The sequence below is a fragment of the Microcaecilia unicolor genome, chromosome 4 (assembly GCF_901765095.1).
Source record: "Microcaecilia unicolor chromosome 4, aMicUni1.1, whole genome shotgun sequence".
In the NCBI taxonomy this organism is placed as follows: domain Eukaryota; kingdom Metazoa; phylum Chordata; class Amphibia; order Gymnophiona; family Siphonopidae; genus Microcaecilia; species Microcaecilia unicolor.
Window position 1 is genome coordinate 18,972,670 of NC_044034.1, and position 26,438 is coordinate 18,999,107.

Here is a 26,438-nt window from a genome sequence, read left to right on the forward strand (position 1 = left end):
CAGCACTGTTCAGACTGAAGGATTCTTTTGTTTTAAGAAGACTCCAGAATGCCTGTTGGGATTTAAGTTCCTTGAACTGGTGTAATGTCTAGGGTACTCTTGGATTTTTCACACTTTCCTATTTAACTTCATATTTTAGCTGAAGGAAGAGAAAAAACAAGAGGAGATTGCTTCAGAAGAGCTGATTCATAAGTTGCTGCAAGAGGAAACGGAAGAAGAGAAGAGGAGAATGCAAGAGCAATTGAGAAAAGATGAGCTGTTAGCAATTAAACTCAGTCAGTCATGTGTAAGTATAGAAAGTGATAAGGGTACAGATTTTGTAGGATGCATCTAGTAAGATGGTAGACAGAGGGGTTCTGCTGTCCATTATGTGTCCACATGTGTAAGGCCCAAACTACTGGCAATGTAAGCAGATATAAAGCAGGAAGCTACGTATAGTTGACTGGTAGTGTGTGGTTTTCTTACAGCACGATAAAAGTTACCAAGGGAAGTGTTGGGCTCTGCTTAGTTACCTTCTCCTATGCAAGAGAGAAATCTGCCAACTTGATACAGTATCTAATAGGCTATGATGCATATCTTTTTGTTTACTGGATGTATAACTCAACATAGTTTGTTGAATTTGATATACTGCCTTTACTGGTGCACAGATCAAACTGGTTTACAGTTTAATGTGAAAAACAAAGGAAAGCGGTCATTTATGCAAAAAAACTAACAATAGGAACTAGTAGACAAGTGACAGTTTTTGACAATGGACTCATTCTGTGATCCAGAGTCTAAAGGAAAAGTCCATAGACATTATTAAATGGACTGGGGAAAATCCACTATGTCTGGGATAAGCAGTATAAAATGTTTTGTACATTTTTGGGATCTTGCCAGGTATTTGTGACCTGGATTGGCCACTGTTGGAAACAGGCTGCTGGGCTCGATGGACCTTTAGTCTTTCCCAGTATGGCAATACTTATGTACTTATGGAGCATAAACCCTTGAAAGCTAGCTGAAATGTCTTTAGTGCAGTCTTAATATTCTTGACATTCAGCTCAGTTTCAAAGGAAGACTCCTTCCACAAAAAAGAAGCCAGAATGAAAAATGTAGTCTTTCTAGGTTCCAGGTGGCCAATAGCTAGTGAAAGGAGCATTAAATGATTATGGGGCCCTTTCACAAAGGTGCATTAGGCTCTGCTGTGCGCGTGCAGCATGTGCCCACATAAGACTACTGTGCCCCCGGCGGTAATTTCAGATTTGACTTGCGCCCATAACACCTAGATGATTTATTTCCTTCCACGTGCACCATTTCCAGAGGTAATGAGCAGTTTCATAGCGTCCCACAGATCAATCCAGAGACTTGTGGGTTGTGTCACTCTACCAGCAGGTGGAGATAGAGAGAACCTCAGAGGCTTGCTATAAGTGGACCTGTGCAGCCAGCTGAACCTCAATATTCTCTCTATCTAGTAGATGGAGGGACATCTCTGTGCAGCTCTGGCTACTGGTGTCCTTTGGGCGTAGTTTAGCACAGACAGGGTTTGAGTGGCTGTTTGCAGCTTGTGGTGTACACGTGGTGGTGCCAGGTCCCTCCCAGTCTCCCCCTACCTTTCCTCTGTCGCCCGGAACTGTTGGCCTGATCGGGTGCTTCCTTTCTCTCCTGACTAAAAAAAAAAAAAGGTAAGAGACTTTGTTTTTGTTTAATCATACGGAGCAACTAGACGTTCTGCCGAGTCAGTTTTGGGGCAGGCGTTTGTGAAGCATGTCAGCGCCTTTTGAGGCGGCTGAGTGCTGCTCCCGGTGTGGGGGCCGGAGAGCAGCATCGGGGGAGTGAGAGTCCTGCTGCCGTCAGCCCGCAGTGGGTGTTCAGCGCGACGGGGGTTCCCCTCAGGTGTCTGGTGAGTCGGAAGCACAGGAGATAGTTTTGGTGGCTTCCTCGGGGCAGTTAGTGCCATTTTTTCCTCTCAGGCGCGACCCGCTCCGCACGTGGCGGTTGATAGAGAAAGAGGTACAGCATGCTTCTGTGGCACAGGCTCCGATGGAGGGAAGCGATATTCAGGGAGCAGGGAAGTCCCTTTCAGTTCCTTTTTCCCCGAATTTTGTTTTATTAATGCTCAATGCCTTTCTTTTGAAGAAATCAGGAGCTTCTCTTCAGGCAGCTCTGTCTCTTCCTTAGCAAACTTCGGTTGCTGCAGCCTTTCCTTCCAAAACGTCCCCCGGGTGAAGATTTTGGATCCCGAAGAGCTATCTGACACAGATGGCCCGGTTTTGTCTCCAGGCTCTTCCTCAGAATCTTTGGATTTGGCAGATGAGGTCACCCTGCTCTCTGAGGAGGGGGATGATCCGACGGCTGCCCGCCTTTTTCACAGGGAAGAGCTTCCCTCCCTGATTGTTAGGGCTTTTGAGATTTTGGCCATTTCCCTCCTGAATCGTCAGGGGGAACAGGTCCGGTGCCCTCTATTATGTCTGGCACCAAATGTCCACCTCGTTCCTTTCATGTGCATGAGACCATGAAGATCCTTATTTCGGCGCAGTGGGATACACCGGACAGTGGGCTTAAGGTTGCTTAGAGCTATGTTGTATCTTTACATGCTACCTGCTCCTGACTTAGACTTGCTGAAGGTCGCTACGGTGGATTCCTTAATCACAGCGGTCACTAAGAAAACCACTCTCCCTGTGGAGGGTTGCATGGCGCTCAAAGACCCTCAGAATCGTAAGTTGGAGACTTGCTTGATCTGTCCTAGAAGTAGTGGCCCTTTCCCTGCAGGTCTCAGTTTGTGGCTCCTATGCGGCGTGGGCATGCTTATCGTGGGTACAGAAGGCCTCCTCTCCAGAAGATCTTGTGGCTGTTTTGCCAGCCTTGGAGTCCTGTTTAGCCTTCTTTATGATCTTTTGAGGGCTTTGGCGAAGGAGGTTTCCTTAGTGGTCACCGCATGTCGCTGGCTGTGGTTGCAGCATTGATCTGCAGATGTGGCCTCTTTTAGGGGAAAGCTTTTGTTTGGGACAGACTTAGAGCAGATTGTGAAGGACCTTGGTGACTCTAAGGGCCAAGTTTGTACGACCGGCGGGACCTAGACCTGAGTTTAGGGATACATGGCGTTACTGTCCAGGTAGCGGGGCCTCTTTTCAGAGAGCAAGGTCTCAGACCTCAGCCCTTTCGAGGTGACAGGCGGGCCTTCCTTTCCGGTAACAGAAAGTAGCCCACAGCCAGGTCCGCCCAATGATGGGGCCCTGGTCCATATCCAGCCCGTTATTGGGGGCAGACTGTCCCTATTCCTGGTGGAGTGGACCAGGGTAACGTCCGACGAATGGGTCTTGGAGGTTATCAGAGACGGCTACAAGTTAGAATTGACTCGTTCGATGATAAACTTTTTAATGGAATCTCCTTGCAAATGTCCCGCCAAGGTGCAGGCCGTTCGATACACCCGCCTCAACTTACAACGGCTGGGTGCCGTCCAGCCTGTACCCCCAGCAGAAAGAGGGTGCGGTCGATACTCCATTTATTTTGTGGTTCCAAAAAAGGGCGGTTCTTGGCGACCCGTCTTAGATCTGAAGTGCGTCAACAGGTCCTTACGGGTTTGGCTGTTCCGCATGGAAACCCTCCAATCGGTGATTGCAGCAGTACAGCCAGGGGATCTCAGAGGCCTATTTACACATTCCAATCTGGCCTCCCCACAGGCACTTTCTTCGCTTTGCAGTTCTCGCTCGTCGTTTTCAATTCAAAGCGATGCCCTTCGGCCTAGCCACAGCGCCTCGGACTTTTTCAAAGGTCCTGGTAGTAGTGGCGGCCTATCTCAGGAAGGAAGGGATTCAGGTCCATCCCTATCTAGACGACTGGCTTGTGCAGGCATCTTCTTTCGAGGAGAGTCGGCGGGCAACCGACAAAGTGGTTGGGTTGCTTCAGTCGCTTGGTTCGGTGATCAACTTCCCGAAGTGCAGCCTAACGCCTTCCCAAACGCTGGAATACTTGGGGATGTGCTTCGGTACCCGAACAGGGATAGTTTCTCTTCCTTCAGCTCAAGCACAGTGGTTACAGGCTCAGTTACGAGTGCTGTTTCAAACTCCGAACCCGCAGGCTTGGGACTATGTACAAGTTCTAGGCTCCATGTCTTCCACCTTGGACATGGTAAAGTGGGCCAGAGCTCACATGTGCCCCCCTCCAGTGGCACCTTCCGAGCCATTTGTCTCCGCTCTCTGAGGATTACGAGTTTCGGGTGCCATGTTCGGCCCGTCTTCACACAATCATGCACTGGTGGTTCAGTCAAAAGAATCTGGTGTTGGGCATTCCTCTGGCAACCCTGGACTGGAGGATAGTGACCATTGTCTGGCTGGGGGGCTCATTGCCTGCAGCAGACTGCCCAGGGCATTTGGACTTCGACGGAGGCGTCATGGTCCATCAACCACTTGAAGTTATGGGTGATTCGTCTGGCCCTTCGGGAGTTTGTCTCTTCGCGGTTGCCCAGTTTGAGTTCTTTCTGACAATGCAATGGCGGTCGCCTACGTAAACCGTCAGGGGGGCACCAGGAGTGCACCACTAGCATGCGAGGTGGCCTTGATCTGCTGTTGGGCAGAGACTCCTCTCTCTCTCTCTCTCTCTCTCTCTCTCTCTCTCTCTCTCTCTCTCTCTCTCTCTCTCTCTCTCTCTCTCTCTCTCGATGGCAGCTCATATAGCAGGGTCTCCACCAGTTGGAGCCGGGGGAGTGGACACTCTCCCCTCTGTCCTTCGATCAGATAGCTGCCTGTTGGGGGATGCCGGTGATGGACTTAATGGCCACCGCATTCAATGCAAAGGTTCCCCGTTTCTTCAGCAGGGGAAGAGAGCTGGGCTCTGAAGGCATCGATGCTCTTCTACAACCTTGGCCCAGGGGCCTACTCTATGCCTTTCCCCCGTGGCCTATGGTGGGCAGGTTACTAACTGGCATTGCCAGTCATCCCGGTGGCCTCGGATTGGCCCAGAAGTCCCTGCTACGTGGATATGGTCAGGCTCCTGTTCGATCGTCCTCTCCGGTTCCAGGCGTAGGACGGTCTCTTGCTGCAGGGACCAGTTATGATGGAGGATCTCTCCCCCTTTGGTCTTGCGGCCTGGCCCTTGAATGGACGAAGTTGAGAAGGAAAGGGTATCCGGACACGGTTATCGCTACGATGCTTCAGGCTCTGAAAAGATCCACCTCGATAGCTTATACTAGGGTGGGGCGTACCTTCGATTTGTGTTGTGCGAGTTCGGGATTGTCATCGGCTTCGGTATCGGTTATCCTATTTCTTCAGGAGGGTGTACAGAAATCTCTCGTTCTCTTAAGGTGCAGGTGGCAGCTCTGGCATGCTTTAGAGGCCAGCTTCAGGGGGGCGTCGATCGCCTCCCACCCGGATGTGGTTCGATTTTTGAGGGGCATAAATCAGTTGCATCCTCTGCACATGCCAGTTCTGCCATCCTGCAACCTTAATCTAGTTCTCAAAGCGCTTCAGCGTCCTTTCGAACCCTTATCGGGGATTACGGTTAAGGATCTTACCTTGAAGACTATTTTCCTAGTAGCCATTACTTCGGCTCAGAGAATTTGAGTTGCAGACTCTTTCTTGCAGAGACCCCTTCCTGCGTTTTACGGAGGCGGGGGTATTGATTAGGACAGTTCTTCATTTTTCCCCCAAGGTGGTTTCTCGTTTCCATTTGGGGCAGTCTCTGCATTTGCCGACTTTTTGCTGGGAAGATTACACCAAGCAATTCCGGGCTGTTGCTGCCTTGACGTGAGAAGGGCTCTTCTCAGGTATTTGGAGGTGACAAATGATTTTCATCTTTCTGACCGTCTCTTCGTCCATTTTGGAGGCAGTAAGAGGGGTCATACGGCTTCCAAGGCCACCATAGCCCATTGTGTGCGGGAGGCCATCACTTCGGCCTACGTGGCATTGAGCAAGTAAGCCCCTGCACAAATTCGTGCTCATTCTACATGTGCTCAAGCTTCCTCCTGTGCAGAGTCCCACTTGGTTTCTCTGGAAGATATCTGCAGAGCTGCTACATGGGCTTCGGTCCATATGTTCACTCGTCGGATCGGTGATTTCTGCCGGATTGGGAGTGTCGACTGCTTGGGTACATCCTACAAGTCTGGATTGATTTGTGGGACGCTGTGGAAGGAAAAATTAATTCTTGCCTGATAATTTTCTTTCCATTAGTCCCAACAGATCAATCCAGAGGCCCCCACTGGATTTTCTGTCTGCGATTTTGTTTCGGTTGATTAGTTTTTTCAGGTTTCGTTCTGAATGTTCCTTTGTTTTAAAAAAAAAAAAAAATTAAATAAATATAGAAGTAGTGGAAGTATGTTGGGCAATTGGTCTGACAATGTCAGGAGAGTTTTCTATTGTTTCCATTCCACTGCTTTGGTATCGTTCATACTGAGGTTCAGCTGGCTGCACAGGTCTACATATAGCAAACCTCTGAGGTTCTGTCTATCTCCCACTGCTGGTAGAAGGACACAACCCACAAGTCTCTGGATTGATCTGTTGGGACTAATGGGAAGAAAATTATCAGGTAAGAATTAATTTTTCCTTGCCGTGTTGCAGCCAGTAACCGCACATGTAGCGTGTGAGCCCTTACCGCTAGATCAATGGGTGGTGGTAAGGGCTCAGGCCGGTTTTAGGCACGTGCTGGCTTGTTTTACCACATGCCCTTTTCCTGCCCCGTTAAAAAAAGAAAAGTCCTTTGTTTGCAGACAGATAAAAAAATAGTTGAATGCAATCAAATTTGCAGTGTGACATAAAAATGGGCTGCTGTATTTTGTAAGGACTGAAGGCGTTTCAGATATAAGAAGGGAGTCCTGGAATACACTATATAGTAATCTAGCTTGGATATCAAAAAGGCATGAAACAACATATGCATCAGCATCACATGTGAAATAACTATGTACAGCATGGAATTGACCGAGTTAAGAAAAAACAGATCTTAAAAACAGTGACACTTCAGTATGAAAGTTCAGAATCAATTGGGACTCCAAGGTACTGAAATAAGTCAACTGGCTGTATGAAAATTAAATAGCATCACCAAAGGGCAATCTGACTGACCAGTAAGCCAACATATAGTTGTCTTAAGTATGAGTAATCATACCCTTTTTTGCCATTTTTGTAATGGCAATAAGTTGGGATTTTGAAAAGATGAATAGTAAACCTAGTTATCTGCATAAACTTTAGGGCTGCATGTTTAATTGCAACTAATGTGTTTATTAGTCACGATTAATTTTTTTTAATTGTGACTAATAAAACTCATTGTGCTGCAGTCATCCCCTCAGGTTACCTCAAATCAGGTCATCTTTGTTCAGGTTAATCTTTGTCCCCAGCAGTGGCAGCAATGACTCTTGCTGCCTCCCAAAGCTTTCCCTCTGACCCACTTGCTCCTTTTGATGCAACTTTTTGTTTCCTCAGGGGCAGGTGAATCAGAGGGAAAGCATCCAAGCAGGCAGCAAGAGAGTTGCTGCTGCTCAGTTCCCTGTGACTCGCCTTGATCTGGCACACAGGCTAGCCAACGCCGTGACTTTGGGGCTCATGAACTATATGCTCAGTTTGATCTCTTTGACAAAAGTCGCGGCAGGGAAGGCTGTAGGTGGGGCCTGCTGCTTTCACTACCGCCACTGCAACTTGACTTGAGGTAAAATAAAAGATTTAAACAGGGCGGCAGGAAGGAAAGGAGGGCTATCTGGAAGCTGAGGTGGCCCTGGGAAAAAAGGTGCCGTACCGGTACAAAAAAAGCACTGTTTCTATTGTATCTCTCCACCTTTATTCCAAAGTATACATATTGAGATCTTTCCTAAGCATCGGCAGCAGATGATTCCAGAGACATGTGGGTTGTCTGTCTACCAGCAAGTGGAGATAAGAGCACTGATTAGAACTGTGCCTTATGAGACGGAATGCTCCTTGACCAGCCAGTTTTCTCTCTCTCCAGCAGGCAGATGGATGGTTCGCCACAGGCTCCTGGCTTTATCTGGCTGCAGTTCATGTTCTAGTTTTCTAGTTCAGTAGAGCCTGGGGGTGTTCTGGCTATTTGGTGCCAGCTTTAGGGGGTACACCTGGTGACACCAGGTCCCTCCCCCACACATGACCCTTCTCTGTACCCATTTCCTACTTTTTCTCCTTCCTCACAAAATTGGAAAAAAAAATCAGTTCTGGGTCAGTGGGCTTATAGCACTTTCAGGGTGCTGGTGGGCTGTTTGAGAGAGTGAGGTCTGTCCCTGGACTCCCGCAGTTCCAGGCTGTCACTGCTGCGGTGGGTGAATGTACCTTTAAATTTCTTTTTTGTTATTTTTTTGTTTTTGTGCTCACTTGAGGTTGCAGCATTTCGTTTTCTTAAATGACTGCTGAGCTAGTAAAGCGCTGCCCCTGCTATGGTAAGCGGAGAGCAGTGTCAGGAATTTGTCCGGGAGGGTGTTCAGGCCCCGAGGGATCGGAGGACAATGGCGGTGAAATTGGTGCAGCAGTTTTCCGTGCAAAAGAGATACGGCTGACTTCTCAGCCAGCCGTGGTATCAGCAGCCATTTTGAACTCTGGTGCCGATCCCATGGTTGTTGCTCCTGCTATACTCCTGATTGCAGGTTCAGGTTCTGTGCCTTCCGCTACATGGTGTTTCTCTCGCACAGAAGGCGGGGAGCCCTTTTCCATGGAGTTTATTTTATTACATTGTGTGAGCAGTAGCCTAGTGTTTAATGCAGTCCTGGGGAACTGGGTTCAATTCACACTGCAGCTCCTTAAAATTTTTTGATCAAGTATACATGCTCATTGTTGATTTAATCTAGAATTGAGAATGAATGTGACTTGAGCACACTGGACGGACCATTCAGGTCTTTATCTGCCATCACTTAGTATGTTACATTGGGCCTATTTACTTAAAAAGGGCTGCTCTGGGGTCTGATTTGGTGTGCCCCCCCCCTCCCCCCCGGTGGCTTCTTGGCCTATGTAGGCGGATTCCAGGTCCAAGTAGAGACGCCTCACCTCGGGGTTGGAGGTGGCATCGGCTGCTGCCCCCTCTCCTGTCCCATCAAACTTTGCTACCTCCCTCGCTTTTAGCTCAGTGACTGGAGAGCTTGGAGGAGGGGTAGGATTCTGCTAGATGAGGTGGATGACCCCATGGCAGTAAGGGTTTTTCATAGGGAAAAGCTTTTGGCATTTATCAATAAAGCTTTACATGCGTTGAGAATCTGTTCCCTAGAGACGCAATCGGCAGCTTCTTCTAATCCCAGGATGGCTAGCACTAACCCCCCCCCCCCCAAACCCCCCAAAGCCTTTCCAATTAATGAGTCGATGCAGGAGCTTATCTCTGCACAGTGGGCAATGCCTGATACTGGTCTTCAGGTGGCCAAGGCTATGTCATATCTCTATCTAATTTCCCAAGTCGAGCAGGACAAATTGCATTTGCCTAAGGTGGATGCTTTGGTTGCTGCAGTAACCAAGGAGATGACATTAACCCGTGGAAGGAGGAATAGCCTTGAAGGATGTGCAGGACCGCAAGCTCGAAGCTATCCTCAAGCTTTCTTTTGAGGTGTCCGCACTTGTGTTACAGGCAGCAGTCTGCAGCTCCTATGTGGCCAGGGCTTGTTTGTCCTGGATTCAACAGGCAGCAGATTCTTTGTTTGAATCAGGGGCACAACCTTCTCCCGAATTCCCAGATGTGCAGACTGGGTTGGCGTATTTGGCAGATGCCTTGTATAATCTTATCTGGGCATTGGCTAAGCAGATGTCTTTGGTTGTGACAGGACGTTGCTTGTTGTGGTTGCATCACTGGGCTGTGGATGCGGCCTCTAAGCAGTGCTTAATTAAGCTCCCGAGCTGCTGTTCAGAGAAGATTTAGAAAATCTGGTCAAGGATCTCGGAGATTCCAAGTCTCTCAGCGTCTTGCTGAGGACAAGCCCCAAACCCTCTCAAGAATGGAAACTCTCGGCATAGGCCTTTCGGTTAGTCACCAGATTATGGGGGACTCAATACTGGATCTGATGGAACCCGCCACACTGCAAAGGTCCCCAGGTTCTTCAGCAGAAAACGGGAAAGCGGCTCCAAGAGCTCGATGCCCTTTTCAACCATGGCCAGAGTCCAGACTGCTATATGTCTTTCCCCTGTGTTCGATGATAGGCAGGGTCTTGCATCGAGTTTGTTTTCACAAGGGCCTGGTGATTGCTCCAGATTGGCCTAGAAGACCACAGTACACAGATCTGATTCAACTTTTGGTAGACCAGCCATTTAAACGCACCATTTAACCTGGCTGCCTTTCTTGGGGACCTCGTTTGTTTTTTTTTTTTTTTTGACAATATCTTTATTATAGTACAGAATGTTCACAAACCATGCAATAAAATAATGTTCCGCATACAAACGCATTGAACAGCAAAAAACATGAAGCAAAACAATAAGCAAAAATTAAGCATGTAAAGCACGTAGGTCACGGTTCGCCCCCATTTTTACAATAGCTGACTATCCCATACATATTTCATTTTTTTTTTTTTTTTTTTTTTTAACTGCCAAACGGTCAAGCAGTCAATCTGCTCTAACCTGTCTCCCCTGGTCCCTGGGAATTCCTCGGCATATCGTCACCACATGGAACAGTATAGTCATCTAGTCAGGTTGTGGGTGTACTTATTGCTGTTCCCACTGAGCCATTTGGAACATGACCGCATTCCACTGTTGCAACGGCGGCAGGTGCTGTGCTACCCTGTGGCCCAAAATGACTTTCATAGCTAGTACCAGTGGTCAGCTCTCTTTCGGTGCAAGTGGTGGCCCTTGATATCGCAGCCGCATCTCTGTCCTTGTTGGCGTCGCACCCAGATGTGGTGCGTTTCCTCAAAGTGTATCCCACCTTAAGCCTTCAGTGGTTACTTTTGTGTCTGGAGTCATTTGGTACTTCGTGTCCTGCAGAAGGCTCCGTTCAAACCACTGTGTACAGCGATGCTTAAGGATCTCGTTCTTAAGTCAGTGTTTCTGGTAGCTATTTTGTTGGCCCAGACAGTCTCTGAGCTGCAGGCGCTCTCTTGCAGAGATCTATTCCTTCATTTTACGGAGGTGAGAGTTAGTGCGAACAGTTCCTTTTCTCACAAAGGTGGTTTCCTCCTTTCATTTTAACCAGCTGCTGTTTTGTTTTCCTTTCGCGAGGATCAGTTTCCATCAGAGTTCTGACTGTCCCACTTACTGCACCAGTACCCGTTTAACATCTAGTATTTGGCTTTGACTAATGATTTCCACTGTTCGGATCATCTTTTTGTACTCTCTTTGGGACCTTGCAAAGGAGCAACTGCATACAAAATGACTATTGCACCCCGGGGTAAGGAAATATGTTCTTGCTGGTCATTCACCTCTGGCCTGGCTCCAGGCACATTCTACTTGGGCTCTGGCAACCTCATGGGCGGAGGCATGAGTGGTTGCTTATCAAGTTCTGTCAGGCGGCGGCCTAGTCTTTGCACGTTTGTCAGATACTGTTGCTTGGACATTGCAGCGTGGGTGAACACATCCTTTGAGGCTTCTGTTCTGCCACATGAGTTTTGGCTTCCCACCCTTTTTAGGAAATGCTTTGCTACATTCCACATTTCTCTGGATTCATCTGCTGCTGAAGCTAAGGAACGAAAAATGTCTTACCTGATAATTTTCTTTCCTTCAGTCGCAGCAGATGAATCCAGAGTCCCCACCCTGCTGTTTCACATGTGATTCCTCTTGGGCTTTATCTTGAAGTTTTTGCTGCGTTCTATTTTTTGTTTTTGTTTCCTGTAGACCATTTTGTGTTTTGGACGTTTGGTTTCCTATATGCTCCCTGTGAGGAAGGGGATACGGGGTGTTTGTGTTCTTTTCTTCTGCTTTGTTATGAGATGTACTGGATGGCCAAGGAGATTGTCTCATAAGGCACAGTTCAAATTGGTGCACACTCTCCACCTGCTGGTAGACAGACACAGACACAGCCCACATGTCTCTGGATTCATCTGCTGCAACTAAAGGAAAAGAAAATTATCAGGTAAGACATTGTCTGGCCCCATACACTTTATGATGACCTCGGACCATTTTAGTAGCTGCCTTCTGGACAGACTCCATTCTGTTTACCTTTTTGAAGATGCGGTCTCTGGACTTGTACACAATACTCTAAATGAGGTTTCAGCAGAGTGTTATACAGGGGCAGCATCATCTCCTTTTTCTTACTGGCCATTCCTCTCTCTATGCACCCAAGCATCCTTCTAGTTTTCGCCATCACCTTTTCTGCCTGTTTGGCCACCTTAAGATCATCACATATGATGACACCCAAGTCCTGCTCCTTTCATGCACAAGTTCTTCACCCCCTAAACTGTACCATTCCCTTGGGTTTTGCAGCCCAAATTCATGACCCTTCATTTTTTTTTTTTTAGCATTTAAGCTAAGCTGCCAAATTCCAGACCATGCTTGGCCCGAAAAAGCACCTTGTCAAATATCCCTTCAAGGAAAGAATTGGATATATGGAACATCAGTGGAGGCAAAACTTAGAACACAATTCAAGAGAACATCTAATAAACAGACCCCCATAGTGACAGGTGAAGGGGAAACTGGCATTCAGCTAAGACCTATGGCACTGCACCAGGAATGAAATGGAGTAGACTACACAGCTTTGGGTGAATCTTTTTATAAAGCAGTTAATAAGTTCTATAGGCATGCTAGAGGTACTTATATATCGGAGAACATTACCAGATAGCAATATTCTGAACTTGTGTCTAGGGGAGTATACCTCTGTATCCCAATGACAAGCTAACAGTGCTGGAAAAAAGAAACCATGCCACAGATGGAATTCGTTATTTATTATGTAAAGAAAAAATATATATATAAACAGTACTGAAGCAAAATGCCAAGCAAAATACAAAAATAACTTGTTATAAAAATAGATTATCACCAGGATAATATAATATGATTATCCTAATGCACTAACTAAAGGAGTGATTACACAACCCAGTACAATCCTGAAATCCTAACAATTATAAGAACTTATTACACGTCTTATGCAAAATACAGTGTCTCAGACAACTAAGGACTAATTATCCCCGTGACCATAGGTAATATATCCTGTTATCTCACCTTGCCGTCTGTCACAGACTCCCAATGGTAGAGAAGCGGATTTTTCCTCTGACTCGAGCTGAAGTCCTCAGTGAGCCTCCCAGTCCAGGAATAAGGTCCAAAGTTGAATTCTGGATACAAATGGTACAGTCTTAGATAAGGCCTGATGTTGGAGCTGAGCAGGCCTTGTTGGTTACAAGGCATGGAGTTTACTGGTGTTAGGAAAATCAGTCTCTGGCTCTTTTCAGAGCTTTCTATCCACCTGCAAAACCTCTGGTGTTTCTCTCTTCCTCGTAGTCTCTCTGATGTTCTTCCTTCAACTGAACTTTCTTCAGTCCAAACCTTTGGGTATCCAAGGGTCAGATGATACCTGTGGCCCAATCACATACGATGACATGTCCAGCCAGCTTTGTGGTCAAGAAGCGAGCCTTTGTTCAATGGCATGCAAACTCCCTGTCTGAGGCCATAGCCATGTCTGTCTCTCTTCCAATGTTCCCAGGAGATAACGGGGCTAGTTTGCAACAAAGAATATGTCCTTGGATGAAGTAGCAAGGCTCAGCAGTAATTCCTTTCTGAAACAAGCTGGTTTCTGATAGTTACAGATGTATACAGGTCACAGGCTGTAGAATCCATATTGTTATAAGAATGGTTCAGGCTTGTATAGGCCAAGACCAGCAAAGGCGAGATCTCAGGTAAATACCCCTACAGTCCAAATAAAAACAAATGAGCTTTATTTACCAACATATTCTGCTGCTTTGATTGCTAGAACACTTTGTATCAAGTTTAGTCTGTAGACAAGGGACTGAACACATGAACAAAGGTATGCCTGATAAAACCATAAGAGTGAGAATCCCTTTTTGGAAGAGTAAGCGCACGTGGTAGTAAATCAGCCTCTGGCTCTTTTCAGAGCTTGCTATCCACCTGCAAAACCTCCGGTTTTGGAGTGGCCTAGTGGTTAGCGTGGTGGACTTCGGTTCGATTCCCACTGCAGGCACAGGCAGCTCCTTGTGACTCTGGGCAAGTCACTTAACCCTCCATTGCCCCAGGTACAAATAAGTACCTGTATATAATATGTAAGCTGCATTGAACCTGCTATGAGTGGGAAAGCACGGGGTACAAATGTAACACAAAGAAATAAATCAAATGCTTCATAGCAGTGAGTGTAACCAGCATTCTTCTGTAAAGAGATTAGCATTTTCATTAATTTTTAAAGTGTTTTGTTCTTCATACCAGGTTCCAGGTTGTCTCTCAGACTCTGAGAATGAGGAGCCATCCCAGGGCAGAACAGCACATCGCTCGGCTTTCGTTTCCAAGAACAGCTCTGTCTCAATGGCTACATTGACTGGGTATGAAACATTGCCTGCATCATGGGATGCGTTAGAATTAGTTGAAAACAGTGGGGCGTATAAGATTGTGAGGCTAAAATCTGTAGGTAGTGCCACTGTCCTTCCCTTTTTAACAACTACAATTCTACATAGCTTTTTATTTGGTGCTTCTGCTTTGGATTTATTTTATTAAGCCGTACAAGGGCAAGCTCGGTGTTTCCATAGCATTAGCATGCGTTGCTGCTCAACTGAAGTCTCTTCTGGTCAAGTCAGCTAGGGCTGGGAATGCAGAATCAAAACTCATAGTTCCAGAAAAGTGGGAGCCTGAGGAATTGTACGTACATTGCTAACACTTAGGGCCAGATGCACTAAAGTCGTCGTCAGAGCCGTTCCCCACCGAATTCCATAGCGAATTAGTAGGGAACGGCAATGCATCAAAAAAAGGGAATGCAAATGAGCTGCTCGTTGCAGCTCACTTGCATTCTCTAATCCCTTATAAAACGGTCGGAGAATTGGCCGGTAGAGCATGCGCAGAGCAGCCAAGCATTATAATGGCTGCTCTGCGCATGCCAAGGACGTAAAAAATAAAACAAAAAAACTGACGTGCCTATGGACGTCCTTTATAGACGGCGTTCGCTCCCCCCTGCATTGAAAGAGCTTTCCGCAGCCCCCCCCCCCCCCCCCCCGAGACCACCTACGTAGGTAACTTACATCAGACGAGGGTGGGCCAAGGAGGAAAGAAGGGAAATCCCAAAGCCAAGCGATCAGCTGTTGCCTGCTGCGGCCGGTGCAGCGCCTTTACATGGGGGTGAGAGGCGCTGAGGGGGGCGGGTGGAGCTGCGACAGGGGCGCTGTCATTTCAAGAGAGGCCTCGGGGGGGGCGGGGCTGCGGAAAGCTCTTTTAATGCAGGGGGGAGCGGCGGCGGGTGTGGGGGCGTCGGAAGGTAAAAAAGAAAGCAGTGCTTGTCAGGGACGTCCTTGAAGGATGTGGCACAGACGCACAGCTTTTTTTTTTTTCCTTTCCCACAGCAGCCCCTGCCTAATGAGAGGTGCAGACCTCACGTTAGGGTTTCCACCATAAGGGGAATCGGTAAACGTTAGTACATATCATTATAATAGCCTTACAATGGTACTGCAGCTCATTATAATGATTTGCATTCCGTTTTCGTTAGCTGCTACTGTGATCGGGAAATGGCGTTTAGTGCATGCCAGGGTTTACTACTTGCTCGTTAAGTTTAGTGCATCTGGCCCTTAATGATCAAGTTGAAGGTACATCTCTAAAACAGTGTTTTTTGGAAGGATTGTCATTGTAGTGATTGGGGGGGGGGGGTTAGGAGTGTTAAGAAATTTGTAAGAGGATGGAAACCCTGAATGGCTTCAGATAACGGTCCGTGGTGTTTTAGCTCTGGTTGCGTCCACTTGTTAAGCTGGAAGCCCAGAGGAGCAGGAGGAAATTGCTGGGCCCAACAATATTAGGCAAGGTAAGTAAAATCCAGCGAAGGTGTCTTTAATTTCCCTCAGTATGTGGCACCTTAATGCAAGGAACTTGTAGGCTGCTTGCATTAAGTATGGAATATGAAGGCTCCTTAATGGAAATGATTGGAACAGGAATAAGATCAAACAATTCTAAATTTTAAAGCCCAGGTTGTTCCATGTATACCATGAGCTTTCTGTCTCCACTTTGAAAGGAAATACGGATCATGGAGGTTTTTATTCCACAAGCCCCCACCCCCCCCCCCCCCCCCCAACACACACACACACCAACCACATGTTCCTTTTTTCAAAGTTCATAGAGTTTGAAAGAAGCTTGACATATATTTTATGAGCTTAGATTGTAAATGTATTGACTACAAAAGTAGTTGTCTTAAATTTGTTTTTAACTTGTTTCACGTGTCGGCATAGGATTGCAGCCTTTAATGCGGAACGAAGTCAGAGCTGCAGTGACACAGTTAAAGAGAGATCCAAGAGCAGACAGAGATTGGCACAAACCACCAAAGCTAAGGTACACATTCCAACTTGAAATCACATCAGTGCATGATCTGAACGTAATTGGGTATAAAAAGTTCTGCAGTCTAGTTTATTGTAGCTGTGTCATGTAAACCATAGCACATGACGGGATGGGACTTCAAAGATTTCAGTGTGTGCCTTAAGTGTTCACTGAGCACAGGAAGGGCACTGAAGTGTGACTAAGGAGCGTTGCTTTTTTTGCTGTTTAATGTTACTGTAGAGTACTGCAGTATCGTTGAATACTAGCTACCTTTTTATTGGTTAGTGAAGTATAGAACATAAACAGTCTGCATTAAAAGCTTTTGGTGTGTGGTTACATTGTATAGAGAATTAAGAGTTTCCTTAACCAAGTAGGAGGAAAAAATCAATGCAAACAAAATGCTCAGTGCAGCATTGTTCACTATTTTCTAGGTAGGGGTTACTTTAGCACAAAAGATTCTTACTATGAGTCAGGGCAATCGGACAAAGTAACCAGTGCCTGGGGAGAGGGGAAGAATGGCAGGTCTCCTCTGATGCGGTTGACCTGACCTGCAACTCCTATAGTAGACTGTTCCATAGTCTGACCCTCCACTCATCTCCTCCCACTCACTTATGCTTACTCTCAGCCCAGTAACTTTTCTCTTCCTTTACCTGTTTCACCAAAACCACTGGAAAAAAGGCTGTGGACATAAAACAAGGAAAGAAGATATAAGAAATTTAGGGAGTATCGTTACAGTTAAAGCCCTTAGTCTAGCACACTCAATATTTCATCAAGATATGGGTAAAGTAGGAAATCCAATACATTTTTCAGCTGTTGATGTTCATAAAATAAATAACTTTACCACACAAACAAAACTTGTTCAGATATTATGCTAAAATGTAAGGTACAAGCAGTGCTCATCTCCCATACAACCCCACATTAGAATCCTCTAACAAAGGTATAACATCCAAACCACCCTATATTCCAACTTCACCCCCACTCCTCTGATCTTGTATTGCTGCAAGACACCAGCATTTATATATAAAACAGCCTGGTTGTAGTGGGACACTTGGCAGGAATCTTAATACTTTGCTGCAGTGCCACAGCATGTCCCAAGGGGTGCCCCTGTCCAGAATTTCGAAAGGTCTCAAGTTGAGAGTTTTCTAATTACCAGTGGGTACCAGCTAGATCTTTAATAGCTAAATCACAGGTCATTTCCACCATCTGCTGAGAAACTGCACTCCAGCCATGTCAGTTTTTTCCACTTAATTTGTGTAATGGAACATTGGACTAAAGCCTCTTTTTTTTTAATAAACTAGGGTGTCCCATTAAGAATCCAAAATAGCTACTTTAAGCCTATTAGAGCAGAGCTTGACAAATCCCAGGGGCCAAGTTGCCATGGCACCTAGAAATTTCACCTTGGCACCTGGGATTTCTTCCCTTGAATGTAGTAGCACTGCTGCAGAAAACATGCTTGCCTGCTGCTATTCAGTTCTCCTAAAGCTTGAGCTATTCAGTGCAGGAAGTTTGGGGTGTCTTGAGGTTTCAAGTCTCATAGGGACGAAATGGCAAGACATCCTAAACATCATGCACAGCGAGGCTTATCTTAGAGATGAATGTCAGAAGCGAAGTGGAAAGTAAGAATTGTGCTATTTTTCTGTAGCTGCAATCACTAAGGGGAATAGTGGCACTCAGACTGGATGAAGGCTGGGGAGAGGGTATGAGAAAAATGGGAGGAAGGCTGGGCCGGGTGTAAGAGGTGGAGACTAATGCCATGGTGATAGGTGAAGCAAATATGTAACTTCCTCTGTTACCAAGCGAGTAATGTCAAACAGCTGATGCCATACCTCCAGAAGGGAGATTACTGGTTTCTGACAGTGGTACTTTAAGGACCAATTAAAATCTTTTGTTGCTTAGACGCAGAATGGAAAAGGGCCTTAGTAAATCAATTTCTACAGGAGCTGTTGCTGAGCTTGGATTTTCCTCCCCTCACTTAACTTCAGTATGGACAGTGGTGGGTGTGGTAGAGGAGAAACAAAAAACTTCAGCTGATGTCTCCTAAGTTTGTTTTTCTTTTTTTTTTTTTTCCACACCTGTCTCTTAGATTTAGTGAAAATTGGAGACCTGTATTAGAGTACACTCGTATGGGGCAGACACATTCAGAGAAGTTGCTTCACAATCTTCCCCTCCTTCACTGGGCCACTGGCAAATCCTCATCATACTTGGTGTACTAACCCCAACAGGGAGAGCCCCTTCTTATCTTAGTGCAGCACACAATATCTCTTCTGAAACATTGATCCCTGCTGCCAGCATCTGTGGCTGCACCAAGCTCTGGTCTCAGCAGGAGTGCTTGAAGCTCAGGACTGAGCAATACATCACTAAAGCTGCAGACTGAGGTACCCTACACTCAGTCTACCAGTCCAGGTAGTTTCTGCAAGCCCATGACTAAACTCCCCCCCCCCCCCCCCCCCCAAAAAAAAAAGGCATGCCTTTTGGCATCTTCACCTGTCTAGAACCTGTGGGTTATGCCCATTGACCAGCAGATGGAGACAGGAAATGTCCTCCATTCTTCACCCAGTAAGTACACCCTGCATCTTTACAATGCTCAGTATTTCTCTCCCTACAGTAAATGGATGACAGGCTAACTGACCTAATTACTGAAATAGCTCCTGAGCTAGTTGCAGAACTGAACTTGTAATTGGGATTGGAGATGAGGTGTTGGTCAGAGGAGTCTGAACTTTTTCTACCACCCCCATATTGCTAAGGCTTCTGTTTCCCAAGAGGGGCTTCAGCTTGTAAAGGACAACATTTTTGTTCAGAACTGACAACTTGCAAAGCTAGTAGGTGCTTGGGTCTTCCGCCAACCTTTGGCAGCAGTGAGTTTTGCTCTGGGGCCATTTAGGCCACAGCATGCCAACTCCTTCCCAGACATGTTTTTTTCTTTCTCAAAAGTGCAGTTGAGGAGAGTGTATGATATACTTCTGCAGTCCAAGTGTAGCATTATACCTTACATTTGTAAGACATTTTTTCAGTTACAATTTGAAGCATATGTGTGTACTACACTTTAGGGTGAAGTGATTTGGCTAGGGATTTTGAGGTCCTATCCATCTTGGGGCACTGCTGTTCTGCATCCCACATGTTCTGGACTGTTGTGATGCCAAGGGAGGAGAAATTGGGTCTTACCTGCTCATTTTATTCCCTTTAGTTACAGCAGACGAGCGACTGACCCTATTATGTTTTGTTTTGCTAGCCATTTATACTTTACAGTAATCCTGATATTTTGTTCTAGTTAGGAGTAGGTGAATTTCTTTATACTTCATGTTATAATCCCTTCTGCAAATAAAATTTGAAGCTACATTAGAGAAAAACAAATGCTAATACATTTTGAGCCAAAGGAAAACACAGGTCATTGAGTACTGAGTATTCTCAGGTCTCACAGTGCCCTTGGACAAAGTAGCTGTGACTTTGTCTCCATCCACTGGTTGATGGGCATAACCTATTAGTGCTGGAAAGAATGAGCAGATATGACCTAATTTCTCCAGCGTTGTCTGTAAGACACGTTTATATGTGGTGTAGAACCCATGGCTTAGACTCCTCTCAGGTTTTTCTTTTTCCCCATAGCTTCTGGGCAGCAGCATATATGTTGAGCTGTTTGAAGTAGCAAGCTTGAGACTGCCCCAAAGGTGGACATTGTAACCTGTATCTCTTGTAGCACCACCAGTAAGCCTTTAGAGAAGGCAGTGCATTGCAGTAAAGTCAAGGAGTGGCACTTAGGGTGTGTGGGAGCTGTCCTCCTGGCTTTTGGAACCATTTGTGAAATCCAAAGAAGCAGATGACAGCATGGAACATGTTATGCCGTATGGCCTTAACAATGCATGTAACAAACACCCTGGCAGGTCTCAAGATGAGATGAGCTCAATGGCCCTCACAATGAATACAAGCCACTCAGACTGCAGCTTATGTCATATCCAGTCCAGGACACACTCTGGTCTGGTGCACAGTTAATCCAGTCTAGCAAACATAAACTGTGGGTGGGGGGGAGACTACGTTGATGGGTTTCACACTTTGGGATCTCGGTACTCACAGAAGACACTTTGCCAGATACATTTCCTGGACTTGAGAGCCGTTTTACAGACTTTTAAAGATTAGTTACCAACAATTATGTACAATTGATGTTCCTCTTTGCTTTTAATATCACAAACAAGGTCATACTCCCTGTACTGAGAGACTGTCAAGATATGGATCTCGTACAAAGCAAAAAGAGTACTGAGAGCCTTTAACACTGACTTATCCTTTAATCAGTAAACTGAACCTATACGTCATTGACCTGACATGGGCTGTGTTTCGGCACTTGGTGCCTATATCCGGGATCTACATAACAAAAAACGTATATCAGCATTAAAATAAAATATATATAAAATGTAAACAATGAAGCATGACTATTAAAAGCCACCTACAAACAGAACTATAATAGTGAAAATGAGGCTTATGTGTGCTAACCAGTGATTTTCTAAAACATGAATGTTTCAACCAAATAAAAATGTCATGGAATGACATAGAATGGAGCAAGTTCTAATGGAATGATCTTCCTGGCCACTTACCTTGAAGAGGAAGACAATTTCCCAGCAGTCAAACCGAGTCATACATTGCAGCTACAAAAGTGGTCCTTGGGCAACGAGGGGGCTTAGATGCTATTTTGAGAGTGAAGCACTCCCTCAGTAGCTCTTTTCACCTTTGTTCAAAAACAAGAAGATACCTCAGTTATGGTCCAGGATATGGACACAGGCAAACTAGCCTTGAGTACCTTCCTCCTAGGTTGTAGGATGGGTCTGCTTCTGTATGTGTATCCTATAGGACTCCTCATAGGTGAACTCTCCTGAAACTCTGATGGGACTGGGGATCAATTCGCATTGTAAGACCATAAAAATGGGGCTTCCCCCTTTACTAATCCTGCAAGCTCTGGAACTCTTTGAGTTTGGATGTTAAGAAGGTAACTATAGCTTTTTTTGACCCTGCCTGATGTTTCAGGTATTACTGATTTCTGTTAGGAGGTCTTAAGTTGAAGAGGCTTGCCATCTGGTATGGCGGAAGGGCTCTTAAACCTCTTTCAAGCACTTTTTGTATGCCTACATTTGAGAGAGTCTGGCTTAAAAGCCACCTCCTTCAAGGTACATGTTAATGCAGGGGTTCTCAAGCAGTCCCCAAGACACGTTTAGCTAGTCAGGCTTTCAGGATATCCATAATGAATATGCAGAGAAACCTACAAGTACTACCTCCATTGTATGCAGATCAATCTTGTGCATATTCATTATGGGTGGCTAGATGTGTCCCAAGGACTGAGCTGAGAATCTCTGCCTTTGTGTAACTCCTCTAGGAGGAATGCACATCTCTGAACAGCCTTTAATTCAGTTTGTGGGGCTTGTTATTGAAGCAACCCCTCAAGTCTCCTGCATTTGTCATGGGACTTCACTGTGCTGCTATCTTAGCTGATGAAAGCTCCCTGTGAGACACTTGATATCTTTGAAACTGAGGTACCTGATGTAGAAAGTCGTTTTTTTCTTCTTTCTTTGTGGTGATTTCAGTATAACAGAAGTGAGCTCCAGCCTCTAGTAACAAACTTGTAAGGCTGCAACATGGATCTGTTCATACATTCACAACTCATTACTGTTTGGCCAAATTTAAGAATCCTTTTGTAGTCAGCCCTTCAGAATCTCTTTGGAGATTAGAATCCAACAGTGCCTCACAATTTCTTTTGTTGCAGGCTGCCTTCTAACATAAAAAGGGAAAAGATGATAAAAAGCTAGTTGCCTCTCACAGTGTTGGTGTCTGTCTGCCTGTTGTAGAACCCTGTTAAGTGTTGTTTTCTGTTGAAGGCAGACTATAGTAATGCTCCATGCTCTGAGGAATTCCTATCCTGTCTGCAAACAAGGCACTTATCTATAGCAGGTGCCCTCCATGAACAACAAGCTGCAAGACCTCACACCCCCTCCCCCGCCTTCCTAGAGCTATAGTCTATTCAAACTGAATAAATAGACTGAGGTGGTCCTAGGTGAAGACAGCAGGGAGAAGTCAAGCACAAGCACAGTGAAACCTGGTACTATACCTTCATGATGGTTCTCAGATAAGCAGTGAAGAGAGACATCAAGTGTGGAAACCCCAAGACATTTGTTTATAGCCTCTTTGAACAGGAGCTGCTGGGAAGGAGTTGAGGATTAATACAGTTTTTGAAACATTACACAGTGTGGGGGGCGGGGGGGGGGGGGAATGAGGTTTTTAACTTTCAATATGTTGAGTGAGGGAAGTAATTTCAGTTTTAAAATTAGTGCTTGCAATTTGACATGTAAACATTTAAGGCAATTAATATTAATACTGATGCTGATCCCTCCCCTAAGACCTTACCATCCCCCTTTATGCCAGTGTCCCTTAACCTTGAGGGCAGGAGCAGTATTTCCTCTAGTCTCTCCTGTCTGTGCCAGCTCTGGGTTCAAAATTGGATCTGCAACCTCTTAGCAGTAGTACCCTACACTGACCAGGGCATCTTTTAGGTAAGTCCAGTGGGGGAGGCGGGGTGCTTCCTCGGATTATTCAGCCCATTAAGTACCGTATTTTTCGGACCATAAGACGCACCTAGGTTTTAGAGGAGGGAAATAGGAAAAAAAAAATTTGCTTTTTCCCTCCTCGAAAACCTAGGTGCTCCGGTGCGTCTTGTCCGAATCCCTCCCTCCGAGTTCGGGATTGCCCTCCCCCCGCCCCTGTCACCACTTCTCCTTACTCACGCGATCTTCCCTGGTGGTCTAGTGACGTCAGGGCAGGAAAGAGCTCCCTCTTTCCTGCCCAGCGCGCTGCTCTCCATCCTCCTGTATGCATTGCTGCCTGACGGTCTCGGCGAGATTCAAAATGGCCGCCAAGAATTGAAGTCGGCGGCCATTTTGAATCTCGCCGAGACCGTCAGGCAGCAATGCATACAGGAGGATGGAGAGCAGCGCGCTGGGCAGGAAAGAGGGAGCTCTTTCCTGCCCCGACGTCACTAGACCACCAGGGAAGATCGCGTGAGTAGGGAGAAGTGGTGACAGCGCCAGAGGGAGGGCGGGCGGCCAGCCAGCCAAATCTCTACCTTCGGACTATAAGACGCACCCCCCATTTTCCTCCCAAATTTGGGGGGGAAAAAAGTGCGTCTTATAGTCCGAAAAATAGGGTAGGTGTTAGGTTGAATAAGTAGCTGGGCAGTGAACTGGATAGTAGTGTGGCAGTTGTGGTTGATATTAGCAGCATTATCTGGGCAGTGATGAAGAAAAAAAGCAATTAGCCACAGTGGTGAAGAAAAACTTCAATTAGCTGCAGTCAGCTTTTTTAATCAGGGGATTGTGATTTTTACCTTGTGGGATAGCTCAAATTCTAATGTACTTTGGTTGAGCTAAATCAGCTATGTTCTGTATCATGTAGCATTTACTCTGAGCTGACATTTTTGGGGGGGTGGGGGAAGATATATTCTTATGGTTTCTTCCACATGTAAACCGCTCATAATGTGCATGGGAAAACTGGTGCCTATTTTGTGATCTGTATTTAGGTGGTTGGGGGGTATAAGTTAGGTCAAGATGGGGAGGAATTTCAATGTATGTTTACATTTATGAAATGCATAGAAAGTAGCTTTATAACAGCTCCCATAAGGGCCTTTTTTGAGGCTATTTCCTAAAGCGACACAGAATTTTTGTACTTTTTCAAATGTCATAATATGGAATGGTAGTGTCATGTTCTGGAATGCTTCAGGATTCAAAACATCATCCCCAATCTGTGCTACTGAGCTAGTGCATTTTCTCCCTTTCCCTTCTCATCCCTCTCCAAAGTGTCAGTTCACCTGTGTCTGTGTAAAATAGTGCAAAGCAGCTGAAATTGTGGCTAGACAGCAGTCATGTACATTTACACCAGCGCAGGACCTGCTGTATGTATGGCTGAAGTAGCTGCATATTTACACCCCTGAACATGCCTCCACCCTACATGCTTGTCTTGTCACAATGCATGCTTTTATTTATGGGGTAACTTTGTAAAAGGCCTTTTACGTGTGTACAACCTAGGTAGTAGATATAGTGCACGTTTACACTTTCAGGGCAGGTGTGAATTTGTGTGCTAGTGGATGGGGTCATTCTATGAGCCTATTTTATAAAGAAATATGTCTGTTGTTTTTTTTTTTTAAATAAGCCTGAAGGGGCACCCTTTAGAATGATCAACCCAATATCTATATTTGACACCACAGTGAGTTGAAATACTATTTGCTAGGTTACAAAATGTGTAGAGAGCTAGTTTTCATTTATACTGAATAAAGAAAGAGCCAAATATTACCAATGGTACTCATAATTTATCAGAATGTAAGCTAGATTTTTTCTTTTTTATCCTCTGCTTACCCTGTTGATGTAAGGACTTGAAGATGGTAGGATAATCATTTTAATCATGGAATATTCTTTACCTTACAGAATCTATCCTCCAGTATCGTTGGTGTTCTACTTTCTTCAGAGAACAGCCGCTCCTCCTCTGCCCCTGATCTGACCGTAGAAAAACGCCCTTCTCTAACCTCCTTGTCATCCCTTTCAGTCCTGCATAAACCAGAGCGCTCCATCAGCCCTGAAAGTAATGACAGTATTTCAGAAGAACTTAACCACTTCAAGCCAATTGTCTGCTCACCGTGCACACCTCCTAAGAAACTTCCTGATGGGAGAGTACTCAGTCCTGTCATTGTAAAGTCTACCCCACGCAACCTGAGAAGAAACCTGCAGCTACCCACCACGTATGAGGCCAGCCCCAGGGTCTTAAAGAAATGGGAACTAATATTCCAGGAGCGCCAAGCAAAAACAACCTTATCAAAGGGCACCCTCACGTCATATGGAGCTGAAATGAGCAAGGAAAGACTAGTTCCAGGTGTTAAAACTTATTCCAGCAAGGAATCTATCACAGATAACACCAAGCTTTTAATAAGTAATTGCATTCCACCTGCCACTACAGCACAGGTTAATCCTACACAGGACTTTTTACCTTCTGTTAGCAGAGAAAGTAGCATGGAATATGTCACTAACAAGTGCTGTGAAAGTGTAGAGGCTTTAATTACAACAAACAGTGTCTTCCGGCCTTCTAAGGACAATTGCGCTGTGAACATGTTTGTTGATGTAAATGCTAATTTAGAGCCAGTTGACATCCACCTGGGCAGCAATTTGAAAGCCAATAATAGCAGGGTCAGTCATGGAGTATCGGAGACCAGCTTGGTTAGGGCTTCTATCAAAAACACTGGAAAAAGACAGCAAGGAAAAATAAACCATTGTGTCTTGACAAATATGCAAAACGGCACCTGCTGTGCACATATTGAGAATGGTAGTGATCAACAGCCCCCTTTGCTGCGACGAGGCCAAAAGAGACGCTGCAAAACAAAGCACTTGGAACATAATTCTTCTATGAAAAGACTGAGGCAGGCCGCAGGGGAGCTGGGAGTGGCAGTAGATGAACCATTCTGGACAGAGTATGAGCAGAGGTTGCAGCAGGAGGAGGAGGATCGGAAACTCGCTTGCCAACTCCAGCAGATGTTTGACACAGAACATAGGACGGTGAATAGGCGTAAGGGGAGCAGAGACGAATACCCTTTACGTTCACAGAGCACTACAAGCGCAAACTAGCACCGGTCTAGAGAAAAGCATAATTTTGTGAAACTGAAAAAAAGAGTCTAGAGGGAAATTTTATTTTCTTATACTATTTTCAGCCTGTTCTTTGTGATATTTTAAAACCAGTTTAGTGCGAGGCTTTGGTCTTTGCAGGGTGTATGCTGAAATTGTTAAAGCAGAATGATTGAGTGGCTATTCACCATACAGTTTTATGAATTCTACATGTCACTGCCTTGTGTTTAAAGTGACATTTCATGCAAGCAAAACTTGAGGGGGGGGGGGGGGGGGGTACATGAGTCATATGTCTATTGTTCCTGAAGCTAACCTTTGACCCTCCAAAAAGTCCAGTATGGCTTTTTTTCCCCTAAAAGATCAGAACCTGAATAAAATAGTGACTGGTCACTATACAAATTCATTTTTTACCTTCTATTTCAACTGTCAATATGGGGGGGGGGGGGTGCATAAATGCAGCTTTTCAGCTTATGCACATTTGCATGGCAATGATTAA

The 26,438-nt window shown here is 45.6% G+C and overlaps 1 protein-coding gene across 1 annotated transcript in view; it reads left to right on the plus strand.

Annotated features, from left to right (window-relative positions):
- The window catches only part of RNF169 (ring finger protein 169), an 81,065-nt gene extending 54,730 nt beyond the window's left edge, over window positions 1-26,335 (plus strand). Inside the window, exons 3-6 of the mRNA XM_030199995.1 lie at window positions 140-286; window positions 14,232-14,344; window positions 16,226-16,325; window positions 24,758-26,335. Of these exons, the coding sequence (XP_030055855.1) occupies window positions 140-286; window positions 14,232-14,344; window positions 16,226-16,325; window positions 24,758-25,945 (1,548 nt within the window). The 3' untranslated portion in view covers window positions 25,946-26,335. The remainder of the gene's footprint in view (window positions 1-139; window positions 287-14,231; window positions 14,345-16,225; window positions 16,326-24,757) is intronic.
- The last annotated feature ends 103 nt before the right edge of the window (window positions 26,336-26,438 follow it).